The sequence below is a fragment of the Momordica charantia genome, assembly GCF_013281855.1.
Source record: "Momordica charantia cultivar OHB3-1 chromosome 9 unlocalized genomic scaffold, Mcharantia_2.0 BLBB01000009.1, whole genome shotgun sequence".
Taxonomy (NCBI): domain Eukaryota; kingdom Viridiplantae; phylum Streptophyta; class Magnoliopsida; order Cucurbitales; family Cucurbitaceae; genus Momordica; species Momordica charantia.
Window position 1 is genome coordinate 29,245,760 of NW_028275167.1, and position 17,407 is coordinate 29,263,166.

General features: G+C 36.8%; 2 protein-coding genes across 2 annotated transcripts; one reads left to right on the plus strand and one right to left on the minus strand.

Annotated features, from left to right (window-relative positions):
• The first annotated feature begins 680 nt into the window (after nucleotides 1-680).
• LOC111018682 (GC-rich sequence DNA-binding factor-like protein) lies at nucleotides 681-6,537 on the plus strand. The gene is made up of 6 exons (XM_022294883.2): nucleotides 681-2,053; nucleotides 3,386-3,553; nucleotides 4,176-4,852; nucleotides 5,066-5,348; nucleotides 5,488-5,777; nucleotides 5,936-6,537. Exons 1-6 carry the CDS (start codon nucleotides 836-838, stop codon nucleotides 6,126-6,128), a joined length of 2,829 nt encoding a protein of 942 aa, XP_022150575.1. The 5' UTR covers nucleotides 681-835; the 3' UTR covers nucleotides 6,129-6,537.
• A 2,167-nt stretch (nucleotides 6,538-8,704) lies between these two features.
• Nucleotides 8,705-12,381, minus strand: LOC111018619 (transcription factor bHLH30). Its single transcript, XM_022294789.2, has 3 exons — nucleotides 11,759-12,381; nucleotides 11,209-11,454; nucleotides 8,705-9,640 (listed from the first exon to the last, which is right to left on the minus strand). Exons 1-3 carry the CDS (start codon nucleotides 12,038-12,040, stop codon nucleotides 9,194-9,196), a joined length of 975 nt encoding a protein of 324 aa, XP_022150481.1. The 5' UTR covers nucleotides 12,041-12,381; the 3' UTR covers nucleotides 8,705-9,193.
• Nucleotides 12,382-17,407: the final 5,026 nt, after the last annotated feature.

Sequence of the window (17,407 nt, forward strand, 5' to 3'; positions counted from 1 at the left end):
GATTTTAGTCTCTATTATTTATGACATTATTAAATTAGTCATTTGTCGTTTAATATTTTTTAGTTTAGTTCTTTTTTTTTTCTTTAAAGAAATTGTACTTCACTATAAAAATAAAGAGTGAAAATCAGTTTTTGCCGATCCTAACATCTAAGCAGGGACTAAGACTACAGTGTCCCAAACCCTATTATTGGCAATTTTAAGCCCTCTCCTAGCAATTTCATGAGCAACTTTGTTTGTATCCCTCTTTATTTTTATAATAGGAAAGACTTCAATGGTATGAGTATTTGAATTTCTTCAATAATCCAATAAATTTTGGTGAGATCCATAAAAATTAGTTATTTTCACTAGGGATAGGTTCCCGCGCGGAGAATCCATCCCTGTTTCAAAATTTTGAGGATTGGCGATAAAGATTGAGAAAAAAATGCCAGAGAAAGTTCAAACTCTTATACCCTAATTTATTGTACTAAAAAGAAAAATCACTTAGTTTTTCACGTTATATTTTACTAAAATTGATTTAAAAACTCGGAAATTAGGGATTGAATTATGGTGGGGATCGAACTCCCAGTCTTTAAGTCGAGAATATATATCTCAACTATTCATTTGGCGAATAAAATTAAGGTATTTAAAAATAAAAACCTAATAAAATTTACATATAATATAAAAACAGAGAGATTTTGTCGCACAGACACAGTCCAGAATCCAGGCCCAAACCCGATGGCAAGTATCCACGGCCTCTGAATCTGAAGTCCGCTTCGGGGCGTGCAAGTGGCAACTCGTTCTTCGCATTTCTCCTCGCCTGAACGCAAAGCCATCGGAATTGTGTCGCACAATCACAATGTCCGGCAGCCGGGCCAGAAACTTCCGCCGCCGAGCCGACGACAATGACGACGACGACGAACCCAATGGCTCCGCCGCCCCTTCGATCAGCGCTCCGAGCGCGTCATCAAAACCCTCGTCTACCGTCGCCAATAAACCCAAGAAGCCAAACCCTCAGGTCCCGAAGCTTCTCAGCTTCGCCAGCGACGAAGAGAACGACGCCCCACTTCGCTCTTCATCTTCCAAACCATCCAATTCCAAGAAGCCCTCTACTCGACTTCCCAAGCCCTCCTCCACCCACAAGATCACTGCCTTAAAGGACCGCCTCTCTCACTCTTCTCCAATTTCGGCATCTGTTCCCTCAAATGTTCAGCCTCAAGCTGGCACTTATACCAAAGAGGCCCTGCGCGAGTTGCAGAAGAATACCCGCACGCTTGCGAGCTCAAGACCCTCGTCCGAATCTAAGCCTTCCTCGGAACCTGTTATTGTTCTAAAGGGTCTTCTCAAACCCGCCGAACAGATTCCGGAAAATTCTAGAGAAGCTAAAGAGTCGAGCTCTGAGGATGAAGCAGGGGATGGTAATGGGAAAACGGCCGGTTCGTTTCGGAGGAGTAAGGAAGATACCTTGGCCCGAATGGCTTCAATGGGGATTGGCAGAGGAAAGGATTCATCTGGGTCGTCAATTCCCGATCAAGCGACCATTAATGCAATCCGCGCGAAAAGGGAACGAATGCGACAGGCTGGAGTTGCAGCGCCGGATTATATATCGTTAGATGCAGGGAGCAACCGCACCGCGCCGGGGGAATTGAGCGATGAAGAGACAGAGTTTCCGGGGAGAATAGCCATGATTGGAGGGAAGTTGGAGAGCTCGAAGAAAGGGGTGTTTGAGGAAGTTGGTGAGCAAGCGATTGATGGAGTAGGAAAGGATATTGAGGGCAGCGATGAGGATGAGGAGGAGAAAATTTGGGAGGAGGAGCAGTTTAGGAAGGGGTTGGGGAAGAGAATGGATGATGGTTCTACTAGGGTGGAGAGCACTAGTATTCCTGTTGTTCAGGGTGTTCAGCAACAAAATTTAATTTACCCCACTACAGCTGTGTATAATTCGGTTCCTACCATGTCTACAGCAACAAGTATAGGGGGTTCTGTTGGTGTTTCACAGGGTTTTGATGGGCTATCGATATCTCAGCAAGCTGAGATTGCTAAAAAGGCTTTGCAGGATAATATGGGGAGGCTTAAGGTATGGTTAGTTTTTATCCGTATCTAAAACTTCAAATCATCATTCAATAACACATTTTCCCCTGATGTCAGTCTTATGGTACAGTAGTATAAACCTGAAACTTACATGAGAATTCTAAGATTGCGCTATATGCTTCTAGGAATATGTTTAGTGATATTTGATTTAATCTGGCTTTCATTATCTTAGTTTATAGTGATATACAAGCCACTGTGTGGCTTATTTGGAATGTAGTTTACTATAAATGGCGTATCTCCAAAACAACATGTTCTCCTGATTAACTCTGCTTATGGATATGGATCTCTGTGTATGCATGACCTCCATTGTCTATTATAAATCTTATCGAAGAACTGATTAAATTGAGGGTAAAGCAGAGATCATACTCTCACGTCTCACTAAATACAAATGTTCTTGCTGGCTATTGTCTATCTAATTGGTGGTTGTTTATCCAACTCTTAATTCTGATAGCTTCCAGCCTAATCACTAAACCGTAGTCATCGAGTATTCTTGTGGGTCTCATATACTGACCTGCTTGGAGTTAACAATAGAGACCACCCAAAAAAACCCAAAAAGACAATAAAATAAAAATAGAAGTAGAAGAGAAAATGCACACAATACGGGGATTAATATTATAGGTTTAATTTGTTTACTTGACGTTGCATGCACCATCATGAAGAAGAAAATTTTCCAAGAGTGGGTGGGCCAAGTAATAGGGTCGGGTAGTTGTCCCACGAGAATAGTCGAAGGATGTGCAAGCTGGTCTGAACACCTCAAGGATATAAAAAAAAAGGAAGTGGGTGGGCCAAGCCTTAAATAAACTTAAGAAAATGCTGCGTTAAGCTTACCACAAAATGAGTGTGAAAGAAAATGGACATGATGCATAGAAGAGGGAAGGTTTGACTTGCTAATGGATGGCTGAATTTAATTCTTAGCCGCTTGCTTAATGGACTGAACCATATTGGAACCATGTTGTCATGCACACAACAATTTAAGTCAAACCTATAGCCGAATGACCTTTATACCCACATGCTACCCTTTTTGGCATGTATCTCGGGCTTCCTGTTTGCATCTGGGTCTTGTGCTATGATAAACGTGGAAGTTATAGGAGAATTCCGGGATTGAGAAATGTGCTTCTAGAAATATGTTTGATGATATTTGAGTTAATTTGGCTTTCATTATCTTAGTTTATATTGGTATACATGCGACAGTGTGGTTTACTTGGAATGTAGTTTATTATGAATGGCTTTTTTCCGAAATAACATGTTATCATGATTAACTTTGCTTATGGCTATGGATCTCTGTATATACATGACCTACATTGTCTATTATACTCAGGAATCTTATCGAAGAACTGCATCATCACTGTTGAAGACTGACGAAAATCTGTCTGCATCTCTTTTGAGTATCACAGTGCTTGAAAAGTCTCTTTCTGCTGCTGGCGAGAAGTTCATATTCATGCAAAAGCTTCGAGACTTTGTTTCTGTTATCTGTGACTTTTTGCAGGTATGGATATCCTATCTTATGTCCTGCATGTTTTATGGATTTTGAAATTTGTTTGTCATGCATGTTTGACTAGATCTTTAAAGGCAGATTGTATTTCGTTGTTTGTTACATATCTGCTAAAATGTATGAGAATTAGAAACATGAAGCAACTTTATAATCGTTTATTTCAAACTCAATTTAAGGCAAGCTGGATAAAGCCTTATTTTTTTTAGTTTCTAATTTTCATAAAAGCTTGATTCTTCCTTATGAATATGCAAACAAGCCCTTTTATGCCTACACCCGAGCATAGCTCTCTCTCTTTTATGATTCTGTTAGTGAAGTCAATTTTTGTATGTCAAGGATGCATTAGACATATGTCTCGTTTATGTTAGGATTGCTTAGCTCTTCAGTTTCCCCCTTCCGTTATATACATATAAACTAGAAAATTATGGTTATCACTTCACATTAAAATTCTATGTAGATTGAGATGTAAGGTCCTACATCAGGTTCACTTGTACTCTACTGTCTCCCTTATTTAATTAAGGCCTGTTCGTGTACTTGTTTAAGAAGTCAAATGATTGTGATCTATGTCTTTCTGTATTCTGCATTCAAGTTTTTCATCTCGTTAATCATTTGTTTTTAGCATAAAGCTCCATTCATAGAGGAACTTGAGGAGCAGATGCAGAAACTTCACGAAGAACGAGCTTCTACTGTTGTGGAGAGAAGAGTAGCTGATAATGACGATGAAGTGGTGGAGATAGAAACAGCTGTGAAAGCAGCTACATCTGTTTTGAATAAGAAAGGGAGCAGCACTGAAATTATTGCTGCTGCAACAAGTGCAGCCCAGGCAGCAATTGCATCTGCAAGGGAACAAGCTATCCTACCAGCAAAGTTAGATGAATTTGGTAGGGATTTAAATTTGCAGAAACGTATGGATATGAAACGGAGAGCTGAGGCTCGGAAGCGGCGAAGAGCTCAATATGATTCCAAGAGACTAACATCCACAGAGGTTGATGGCCATCAAAAAGTTGAGGGAGAATCTAGCACTGATGAGAGTGATAGTGAGAGTGCAGCATACCAGTCAAACCACAATTTATTGCTCCAGACTGCTGCTCAGATTTTTAGTGATGCAGCCGAGGAGTTTTCTCAACTTGCTGTGGTGAAACGGAGGTTTGAAGAATGGAAGAGAGATTATTCAGCAACGTACCGTGATGCATATATGTCATTAAGCATTCCTTCTATCTTCTCTCCATATGTGAGATTGGAGCTCTTGAAGTGGGACCCACTACATGAAAATGCAGATTTTTTCGATATGAACTGGTATGATGTATTTAAAAGTTTTATTGTGCTAATTGTGTACGTAACCTTAAAAAATGTTTCAATATGCAAGACGAACATCAATCGTAGATGTAATTTTCTGTAAACTGTGAACTGTCTGTGGTACTTTCTTATTGAAGTTAAATTCATTACTACATATTCTATGTTACTGGTTCACTTCCATTTTTCCAATGTCGAGATATTTTAATGTTTCAGGCATTCTTTGCTGTTCAACTATGGTATGCCTGAGGATGGAAGTGATTTTGCTCCAAATGATGCTGATGCTAACCTTGTTCCAGAACTAGTTGAGAAGGTTGCACTTCCAATATTGCACCATGAAATTGCTCATTGCTGGGACATGCTTAGCACCCGTGAAACCAGAAATGCGGCTTTTGCTACAAGCTTGATTACTAACTACGTTCCAACATCAAGTGAAGCTCTTACAGAATTACTGGTTCTTATTCGTACCCGTTTGTCGAGTGCTGTTGAAAATCTCATGGTACGAACTAGGTTTTGCATCTGTAATTGTTATACCTTCAACTGCTTTGCTTTGTGAACCGTGATGTTTTCATTTTAATTCTTAATGAGATTATTCCAGAAAAATTTGCTCATGTTGGACCATGTTTACGAAATGATAGGTTCCTACATGGAATGCACTTGTGATGAAAGCTGTTCCAAATGCTGCTCGAATTGCAGCATATCGGTTTGGCATGTCTGTGCGTTTGATGAGAAACATCGGCTTGTGGAAAGAAATAATTGCATTGCCCATTTTAGAAAAGCTTGCTCTTGAAGAGCTGTTGTACGGAAAAGTTCTACCTCATGTTAGAAGCATAACAGCGAACATCCATGATGCAGTCACAAGAACTGAGAGAATCATTGCTTCCCTTTCAGGAGTGTGGACAGGCCCCAGCATCACCGGTGATCGCAGGTTTGCATATCCATACAGTAGTTTGCTCCTTTTGGCAGTATACTTGCTAATTAATATCACTGAAGGGAAAGAGCACATTATATGAGCTGTAGTGAATTATATTTTTAATGCTCTGCTATCAGATAGATAAACTTGCGATGCTGAATATTGTTTTGCAGTCACAAGTTGCAACCATTGGTAGACTACATTCTGCTGCTTGGAAGAACGTTGGAGAAGAAGCATATTCTGGGCGTGTCGGAGAGTGATACAAATGGACTCGCTCGGCGATTAAAGAAGATGCTAGTTGAGTTGAATGAGTATGACAATGCAAGGGACATTGCGAAGACCTTTCATCTCAAGGAGGCATTATGAGCTCCGATGAGCAACCGGTGCACTTATTTATCTGAAAGGTGATCTAGATTCCTGGGTAGAATGCTAAATGCATTATTCGAAGATTGTTGAGAAACCGTCACCGAAGGAGCTGTTGTTGACGAGAAGTTTTTGTTCTTGCTAAGTTGACAACTTCTTAGCAAATGCAGCTTTAGATTCTGGAGAGAAAGCTAGGTGTGGAGTGACCCAGGAACGTGAACATGTTTTGCGTCATGGGAATTTTTCTTTTTGATACCGGATTGTATTGTAATTTTGAGAAATACGTTTCTAGAATAATTTGCTAAAAAAGAGAGGTCACTTCAGGTGATATTTTAGTTGAGGTCAATTAAAATGATAGAAGTGATATGGCTGTTAGATAATAATTTAATGACACTGAATATTAGTAGATCAATAGTTTACGATAGAAGGATCAAAGTTTAATATTTTATTTATTTGATTTAGAAATTAATGGTTAAATTTACGCTATATTTGTAAACGATATGCATACCAAAAAAGCCCACTAATGAAATATATTGGGCCTTGTGCTACGTGTTATTGGAGCTCGGTAGTTGGGTCTACCATTCTGGCCCAGTTGTTTTTTTCCTTCTTAAAATATATGACCCCATAGATTTCTCTTTCCACTTCCAATCCTTTACCTTTTAACTATCTGTGTAGATATATGTATATTTTTGACAAGTTTCAATTACTTAAATGTGGGCAGATGAGATGTTTTAATTACATCCCTTAAATTAGAATGTCTCACTTTCCTTTTTCTATTATACTGTTATGCCACGTGTCAATATGTGATATACCCCCGTCTTTTTTTTTTTGCAAAGGATGATATACCCTATGTCACTATCTCAATTATTTCCATCTAGTCCTTTTATGTGCTTTATGATTATAACTTTTTTTTTAAAATTTTTTATGGTGATATTTGTATCAAACATTACTTCTCTAAAAAAATAATTATCTTGGGAGTGAAAATAACCAAATGTTATGAGATGAGGAATGTTGCGGGATGGTGATACTTGGGTTGATTATTTTTGTACGTACGTGGTTAGTTTTTCAGATTTTGTGTTTAGACATTTTAGATTATTGATTGGGTATTAATATCTATTATCTATTATAATGTCTCTGGTTTACACCTTCAAAGTTAGGTTAGAGCTTAATAGGAAAGAACTGTTCCCTTGTCTGGTATTTGTATTGGTCAAGTATTAGCATTTTTCTAAATAGTTTTTGACCGAATATGTTGTTACAACTTTTAATAACAAATAACGTGATTATATATAGTTAAATGATGATAATCTGCTCACATTATTTTTTTTAAAATTCAGATGAGACACTCTTTAGCAATTTCAAATGTGGATTTCTACCATACCATATACCATTAGCCTATACGAGCACAAAGATGAATATTTTTGTTGTTTTCAAAATTTCTATACAATTTTGGAATTATTTCTAAAAAATGAGAGACATAAACATAAAAAATGGGTCAAAATACTCTCTTTTTTACCATAGATTTTTCTCGTGGTTATTTACCACTTGCATATGAGAGAAATCTTAAAAATTTAATTGAATTAAAGTAGAAAAGGTCAACACGCTTCAGATGATGATTTGTTAATGTTTTTTAATACATCATCATCTTGGCAACCAAAAAAACCCTCATTGAATAATAATGTTTGGATATGTACGGCCAGCCAGGAAATGCCTTAGGAAAAGAAAAAAAAGCTCATCCCTTTAATTGTATACTTAGAGAACAGAAAATCCAAAACGACCCATTGGTAGACATAATATGTCTTCTTATTATTAGTTTTGTTATGCTTATGTAACCAAAAGCATAAAATTTAGCAGAAATCTATCTGATCATCAAATAATTCTTAAATAATACAAACTTATATTATAAATCATTATTACGCCGCTGATGTGATTCTTTAACTATTAATATTTCTGTGGTTCATCTCAAAACCTAATTGACAATAAGATGAGTAATTCACTCCTTAATAACATATCTCTTAAAGATTGTGTCTCTTTTGGATTCACCAATCTTGATCAGATCCCATTTTTTAGGTCAGATGTTCGTATGGAGTTGTACTTGGACTTTGATATCATATAAACAGTCATGAGTTTCTCCATCTCGAAACCAACTTATATTATAAATCGACCTTGTTATGTCCCTTATCTTTTCAACGTGAGATCTTAACATGCCCCTCAAGATGATAGCTCTTTTAGGTTCATCAATCTTGGCAAGATCCCATTTTTTTTTACTAAGGTTCGTTTGAGCTTTGTTGGGCTCTAATACCATATCAATATTCATATATGATTTCATCTAAAAATCAATTATTAATGAAACGAATAGCTCACTTACATTATAAATTCTTGGTAGACATCTTCTATCTTTTCAACGTGGGATATAGTTTAATAATTACCCTATCATAAACAAATATCAAATAGACTTAAAAGACATAACTTTCCAATGAAGACACCAATTGTAAAAGTTAAGAGATCCAAACAACTTATATAATCAATCCTATGTATTATATTAGTGGTAATCTCCATATATATAAAAGAACAACACATGATATTACAAACAAACCGTGTAGAAAAAAAAATAGAAATTAAAACACAACATAAAAGACAAGATCTCATTTCATGGGCAGCCTCAAAAAGGTCAAAGACAATATAATGCAAAAAATATCAGCTCGTATCTTACATCCCAAAAATCGGTTTTTTTTTTGGTTGCATCACATGCATGCCTCATTAGGGTTTTTCTTCAACTTTACTTCATCGTACGAAGCTCCCCATTCTCTCCCAGTACTTTCTAACCACAACACAATCTCTTCTCTGCCCTTCAAAATCCCATCCCAGAGAACCAAAAAAAAAAAAAAAACCCCAAAAATCCCATATCTTTCTCTGTTTTTGGCTCGCATCTCATGTTTCTCTCCCCACGAAAAAGATCCCCCAATAAAAAGCAAACAAAAACCCACAAAAAGAGTAAAGAAAACAAAACAAAACAAATCAAATGGGAATGATCATAACTCAAAAGTAGTAGTCATAAATAAGTAATGAAATTAAAGGATATTGATGTTGTTATTTGTCCTTTGTCTTTTAATATTCCCGGAAGAAGAATCATCCCCTCCTCCGGGCTTCTCCATGACAGCCTTGAGTGCTTCTTGAATAGAGCTTATGCTATTGTTGCTGCTGCTGTCCTCGTCGTCTCTGGTGACGAACAAGACATTTCTAACGCGACCGCCGAGGGTGGTGATCTCAGCTTTTAGCGTCCGTAAACGCAGAGATTTGAGTGTTTTGATGAGGTCGGGGAGGAGGTCGGAGCGGTCGTCGCAGCAAAGAGAGGCCTTTATTACGAACTTGCCGCCACCGCTCTCATCGGAGGCGTCGTCGACAGTTAGCTCGTCGGCTTCGCTGGGAATTGGGCTTGTTTCCGCTATTGCACACGTTTGGCGCTTTAGCTCCTTCACGTGCTGTATTACTTCTGCTAGTAATGAAGCTTTGTCCGTCTGTACGTGAACAAAAAAAAAACCTCACCATCCCCCCAATGCCTTCCTTTTTAATTAACTTCATCTCCTTTTACTTTTGCTTTTATCAACATATATAGCTTACCCTATTCTACTACTACTACCATTAGGCTTAAATTGGGTATAAAAAAACAAAAAACAAAAACAACATAACAAATGAGACATAAAATCATATGTAAATGAATCTCAATCTCACTAATATTTATGAACCGCTAAAAGTAAGAAAGTTTTGGGATAGACATGTAAGTTAATATGGTCGTTTGCGTCTCATGAGATCTTTGCCAACCATCCAAATCAAGTGAAGGTCGTAGTAGTAGAGCTGTTGGGCATGGCAGCGCCCCGCCTGGCACCATTCCCGAACCTAGTAACAGACGGGCAAACTAGACCTAAATTCAGACCAGACTCTTCGCACGCACGTAGATTGGAAGATCTTTGCTGTCCTAGACTGGACAAACACGTAGTGATGAAGAAGTCTCAATCGATCTTTTCTAAGATTCCTTATCATCTTTCAATTGTTAGAGGGCTCCCTTGAATAGACTCTTAAAAGTAACTATCTTAATAAGGGTTAGATGTTAAAGTTGAAAATTTATCTCCATATTTTAACTACTTCTTATACATTTCAAATAATTTCTTATTCTTTCATTCAAGTTTTAATTTTTTTTTTTGAAACATTGTTTATTACTAAGGGAGTACAAAATAATCCACCAAGAAAATTCTAAGTTTTGGGGCATTGGGTAATTAGTTAGTAGTGGGGGATGTGTTTTGGGTTTAGGTTCATTGGTAGTGGGGCTGAGTTGAGAAGGGTGTCTCTAGTCTAAGGGGGGGTGACTGACAAGAATGCTGAATTTGTCTGTCTTTATTTCTTTTGATTTCTCTAACGTAGTTTTTTTTTGACCGACATCCGGCAACAAATTTCCCAACCGAAAAGCCTTTCCATCTGCAACTTTGTTTCCTCTTTATCATATCAATCCAGCGACATTAACGGTTATTTTCCTTTTCTCCTTTCCTCTTCTTCTTCCCCCTCCATCCTTCCTAACTACAAGATGTTTCAAGACAAAAACAAAACATTTCCTTTGATATTCTTCCACGAAGTTGTAAGAACTATGAGTAATTCTAACAATATCCCTCTCAGCTTTAAACTATGAACTAGGCGGATATAGAAAAATACCTTTTTTTGTCGACTATTAAAATTTTGACAGGTAGGAGAGAGAAATGGAGAAAGAGAATTGAAGAAAGTAAATAGCCGACAAATTTTTAGTGGTGACTAGGAAACATTATTCACTAGGATAACATTTTCATCTTTTTGGGTGAAACCAGGTATAGACCCAAAAGTTGAAAATGAAATCTTAGAAATTTCTAAGATTTGGATATATTATGCAAGGAATTTGTATTTGTATATGATTCAAAGATTGTAACTTAGATCCAAAGGGTATGTGAGAGTCAATAAGATAAAAGAATGGAGAGCATGGTGTTGTTCCAAAGAGTGAAAGCCCATGAATAAATGGTTATATGAAATATGGGAATTTAATAGAGAAGAAAAAGGTGCTTACTTTAGTGGTACTTGGAAGCAAACTACGGAGCTTAGCCAGATGGTTATTGATTCTTTCTCTTCTTCTCCGCTCAGCTTCACTATGGCTTTTAGAAGCTGCAAGAGCTTTAGCATCCATAATTTCTTGAGCACTCATCTTCCCAAGCTCCGCTTGTAGCCCAAACGGAGCTCCCGAACCCACCGGTCCAAGCGTGCTCGATATGATCCGCCCCAGGTGGTCCGCCGCCGATGGACCGTCGTAACCAAACTGCACACAATTAATACGTCTCCGGTTAAACAAACTACCAAATGATGAAGATGATGCCGAGTATTCATACTTAAACTAACAGCGCACCAAAATCCAGAAAAATATAGAATAACAACTAACTAAACTTCGACAATAAATTCAACTAATAAATGAGAAAGAGAGAAAAAATTCACTTATTTGTCGAATTTATGGTTGAAGCTTAGTTAGTCGTTATTTTATATTTTTCCTGGATCGGTATGTGCTGTTAGTTTAAGTTCGAATATCCCGCGGATGATGGGCGAGGAGGAGGAAGAGGAGCAGGGACCAGAAATGGGTTGTGCTGTCGGACCGGGAGCGGCGGCCACGGCGGGTGGAGAACCGGCGAGATTACTTCTGCCGGGAAAATCAACCCTCTTCCACCACCTCCAAGTACTCCATGATGAAGATGATGCTGATGATGATCTCCATATATAATATTATCGTTGGTATTGTTTTGGAGCTGATGTTGGAGAAGAAGCTGTTCTTGAAACATATTCTCTATTGTTTGTGAGCACTCTCCTTGCTGATGCTGCTGTTGATGTTCCTCTTCTTGATCCTCCCCACGCATATCACTCAAAAGAAAGAAAAAAAAAGTTTCTTTTTTATGAACAAGCTAGAGGATCAAAAAAATGGATACATGTTTGGAATTTGATCAGTCTTAATCTTCATCTCTCTGATCTCTCTCGCTGTGAATTCTTGATAAAAAATCTGTGCTTTGTGCTTTTTCAATCCATTTGCCTTCAGCCTGAGCTTTGCCTTTTGTGTCTTTTTGGTTTTCCTTTGTCTTCTGATCTTTTTTCTCAGTAGTCATCCATCTCTCTGCAATCTCTCCCCACTACCACTCCAATATATAGAGCTCTCTATAGCTCACCACCTTTCCTTTCTTCTTACGCCATTATTCTTTGTCCATCCCCCCTATACCTTTTCTCCAGACTGAGATGATGAGACCTTTTATATTATAATTATTAAAGATATAAATACTCGCCTACGCATCCAACTGACTTTTTGATGTAGTATATTTTTAATGGTCTAAAAATCTCAGTGAAATCTACCGATATATTATATTCAATGATATAGATAACCTATGCACTATAACTAAAGAGTTTCCGACTTCGAATGAAGTAGTATATGCGAATTACTATTGAACAACATGTTGGGTTTGTAAGGTGATTGCAAACAAATTAAGCTCCACATTATTGGTTAGGATAGAGAATGATCATGAGAGAAGACAATTATCTTCATTGGTATGAGACCTTTTGGGTGAAATCAAAAGGAAAGTCGTGAGAGATATGTCTAAAGCGGATAATATCATACTATTGTGGAGATACTCGAGATACCGTTGTTTGAGGACTACACCTAAAGCGGACAATATCATAATACCATTGTGGAGATACTCTTACTCGGGATACCGTTATCCCTAACACTATGCTCATGATGGCAACGTGTGATGACAAGTATTGGTTATATACATATGACAAAAAGAAAGAAATCTCATAATTAAGTATGACATAAAAGGGTTATTCTTAGTTGGTGGGTAGCTAGTTTAATTAAGTTTTAATGTGTGTAACATATATAATTGCGTTGTGTGGTGAGTAGTGAGAGAGAATAATGGGGAAAACACGAACACAAAGGTTCAAAGAAAAGAGTGAAGATACAAAACATAGCTTTGTCGACCGAGCAAGGACAAAAAAGGGGCCGAGAAGATCATTATAGTAAAAAGCTTGGCTTTCGCCAAAACATTTTTCTTTAAAACTTTCCTCATTTCCTTGCCCTTTTTTTTGTTTTTGTTTTTGTTTTTATAATTTGTTTTGGGCATTGTTGGTTCCATACTCTTGGCCATGTCCACGCCAGCCCTTTCTGCCTTTTTCCTTAACACCATATGTAATCATTGTGTCTTGGAACACACTCCACAATCCTCTTTCTCTCTCTCTCTCACAAAACACAAAAGTAATTTCTTGGGTTCAGCTATCAGCTTTGTGCATTAATCATGTGGGTTTATCTTGATCCTCACTGCTCATTTTGAAATGTGAATGGGTTCCCACTTCCCATGTCAATATATATCAAAATTAGATCACTTTTTGGACACCCCATCATGTACCAACCCTTCTTCATCAAGGCCAACAGGGAAGAAGTAGAAAAAAAATACTCCTTTACTCTACTCTTTCTTTTGAATGCCTTCTAATCAAAGTTACAAACCAGACACCATTTTCTCTTTGATGGGTGAAATTGGGTATTGTTTCTATAACAGTATGATATATATATAGGAAAGAGACAATTTCATTACAAAAGTAGGTGAAAAAGAAGAAGCTACGTGAAAGCACTCCAATTAAGAGAAATGGTAGAGACATCGTAATTACAAAAAAGATGGGATTTAGGCGTCTATTTTGATATCTTACCAAAATTGAATCGCTGATCTAGAGACCTCCGAATAGGTACTGTTGTTTTTTCCAACCAAATGTTTCATAGAACACAAAATCCATAGCACTAAATCATAGGCATCCCTTTGATAAATAGTATGATATTGTCCATTTTTTTTACTGAACCGTCTTCATGATTGACGTGGGACATTGTTTGCAAAAGATCGAGATATACAATCGAGATTAATAAGGGAGTGGCATGAGTCGTAGGGTTGTTAATTAAGAGATATATGTTGTTACCTAAAAGTTCCTAAAGGGCAGCAGCAAGTTGTAGGGGAATAATAATAGATGTTTCCAGTCACTTTTTTGAAAGGATGGTACGATTCTCAAAGCTTTCCCTCACAAATTCACTGTATAAAATCACTATTAGCCGAATGCTATTCGCAAGATATGAAAACTCTAGCTTCTACGCCTAACATTTTTTGCCTTTCCTACTTGGTTGGACCTATTTGAGGTATTTTGCCTCAACTAATTCTCTCTCCCTGCAGTCCTTGCGCCAAAAACAAGAAAGCAAAGAAAAAAAAAAGAGGCGTGGAGGGTCTTTGCTGGCCGGCAAGTTCTGGTAAATAACACAGCTACGTTAGCAGAGCATGGCTTACAAAAGAAAAGCAAAAATCATTAAAAACCTATTCACCATTTTTTCTTTCTTTTCCTTTTCAGCAACATTATAGTTCAGAGATAGAAAGAGAGAGAGAAAAGAAAAGAAAAAAAAGAACTCAGTTTTTGTCTTAATTAAGCATTGTCTGATCCAATCAAAGATTCAAAAGTGCTTATTTTTGTTCTCTCTTTTCTGAGCTACAGAGATTACATGAAAAGTTTTTCCCTTTTTTTTTTTCTTGTTCCTGTTTGATTAATTACCACAACACAAACTCTAAACAAAGTACAAACATTTTCATTTCTGGCCTCCACAATTCAGCACGATTGTCTATTTGTCTTGTGTCGCTAATCCATCTCTCCTCTCTCTTTTTGGTGTCTATTTTGGCTTTGCCTCAGCATTATCAAAGCTCCATATACTGACTTTAACTTTGTTTTCTTTTGAGTTTGAAACACTCTAAAGCACGGGCGTCTTTTGCATGGTTATCTGTGAAAATTCTCTTTTACTCATATATTTTATAAATTACATTGCCTTATTTGAAGTTTATCAATCATGCCCTTTTGGAGATGTGTTCAAAGTTACGGACTTTTCTTTTCAACTCAAAAAGTATGTATTATTAATTCGGCGGAAATAAGACTTAATTAGCTTTTGTGTAGGCGTAGGGTGAAACAAACAATATATCTTGTTTTGTTAGATAATTAAGATAGTCTAAAACCAAATTATGCGAGTCTATATCCAAAATTAACTAAATCATACTTTAAGGATTGTCAATAATTATAGAGCTCAATTAATGTAACATACAGCTGTCGAAGAGAAGCTCACTAGATCTTTGTTGAATACGAGAACCATTAAATTTACAACTAAAAAGGATCAACATCGATTATCCCACAATATAAATCTCAATGATTAATTAAGTTTTATTAATAGATAACGTGTTCTAAGAAGAAGAGTCCACTTAAGATTTTGATCAGTATATATTAATTTCAATATTTTTATTGACATAAAATTATGATTTTCCCGTCTACACTTTTCTGAGCGAGTGGGGTGGGATATTCGAACTCATGATCTCTTAATCAGATGTCAATTACCGTTGAGCTAAAGCTCTCTTAACAAAGAGATATATGTCAATTACCGTTGAGCTAAACTCCTGTTGGCGCTCTCAACAAAGAGCCAGAAAAATTTTCGAGTTATGAATCGGGAATAGAACCAATGGATGATGCTTGGGTACAATTTCGAATCTATGTTTGCTCTAGTTTTTGTTGTTTTTTAATGTTGAAATAGTTTTTCTTTATCCATGGCAATGAGTTTTGACGTACTGGGGGTCTCCATCTTTATACAAGATTTAATTTTCGTGTTTATCCTAATTATCGGGCGAAAAGGAGCATAATATTCAGACAATTATAAAAAAAAAAAAATTTGAGACAGTTACGAATTTCATCGAGTTTCTCTTACTTGATCGAACAACTCAAACTTCAGCTACTACATCAAGTGATCTTTCAACCCACCTACATTTAAATAAACAAAAATTATATTATCGTAAAGATACAGAGAGAAAGACTTTAACTAGTTGGGGCCACTCAGATTTGTTGTGAAACCCATAAAATCTCACCCTTATTCTTTGAATGAATTAGTTCGAGAGTTTACTCAACATTTCATGTGAAATCCAAGATAAAAATGTTGAAAAGGGAGAGAAAAGTGAGGGTTGTGATATATAAATATTATGACAAGGGCAGGGCAGGGCAGCAGCCAAGTATCTTGGGCAAATCTTAAGAGCACATGGTATTAAAAACATGTTAATGATTTAGGAGAGTGTTGGGTGTGGCTTTTTAATTTTGTGTGTATATATATATATAGTGGCATTCAAAGGATTGATGATAGCTGCACCTCCACTAGCCTCCACAAGCCACAAGAGAATGGCCATTTTGGTGGGTTTTATGATGACATCAATCCCACCCTGTCATGACGTTGCTCTCAACCAAATCTGCCCTTTTCATCTTTTATTTTATTTTCTCTTTTCGAAAAAGATACCGACCATTTCATTAAGTAGTACGTGAGAAACATATCAAAGAAAGGTTAAATGAAAGCTTCCAGTTAAATGGTACGGCGGAGATATCATAATAACAAAAAAAAATTGAGATTTAGATCAGGAGCTAAGTTGATCAAAGCAGAAACTTTCTTTTACCCTTTTGCCTTTGCAGAATTATAATTGAGAAGCCAAATTGGCCTTTTTCGCTTATCATGACTCTTGTTTTGAATTCTTTCGCACCAAGGGGCCTTCATTTGTGTCTGCGAGAAATGTCTCCTTGTGGCCAAAAGTTCTCTCAACAGGTTGGGATAAAAGGGATGTAAAAGATCAGACAGTGGTAATTATGAGTTTTAAATCTGTATAATATTCAAATCTCATTGGAGTTACTTCTTTTCTTGATCAATCTAATGTAAGCAAATTTATGATGTTTATGTTTATGATATATTCATGATCATTTCTCTGTCTTTTATCTTCTTTAACTAAAGATCTGTTATCTGAAATTAGGTTATTTCTTCGTGGACTTGAATAAAGGGACATCATGAAGAGAGGGCTCTCTTTTTCAAAGGCTCTTTATCATTGACACATGGTGATGTGGGTATATAAGGACAAACTATTTAATCCAAGGAGGTTGTTGGGCACAACACACAAAATAGAAGTTCTCAAGATTTGGTTTGAGATGTTTAGACAAAAATCACCTATCATAATTGATTATATTAAGGTCCTTAATTATGGCAAATATTTATGTCCTATATACCTTTTACTTCTTACTAAAATACAAACAAGAAATAAGAAATGAAAAGGTCTGTAAATTAAATTACAATATAATTCATCACCTTCCTCTTGTAGAGAAAAATAGATTATGGAGGAAGAAATATGGAATATTGGTGGGTTGAGAAC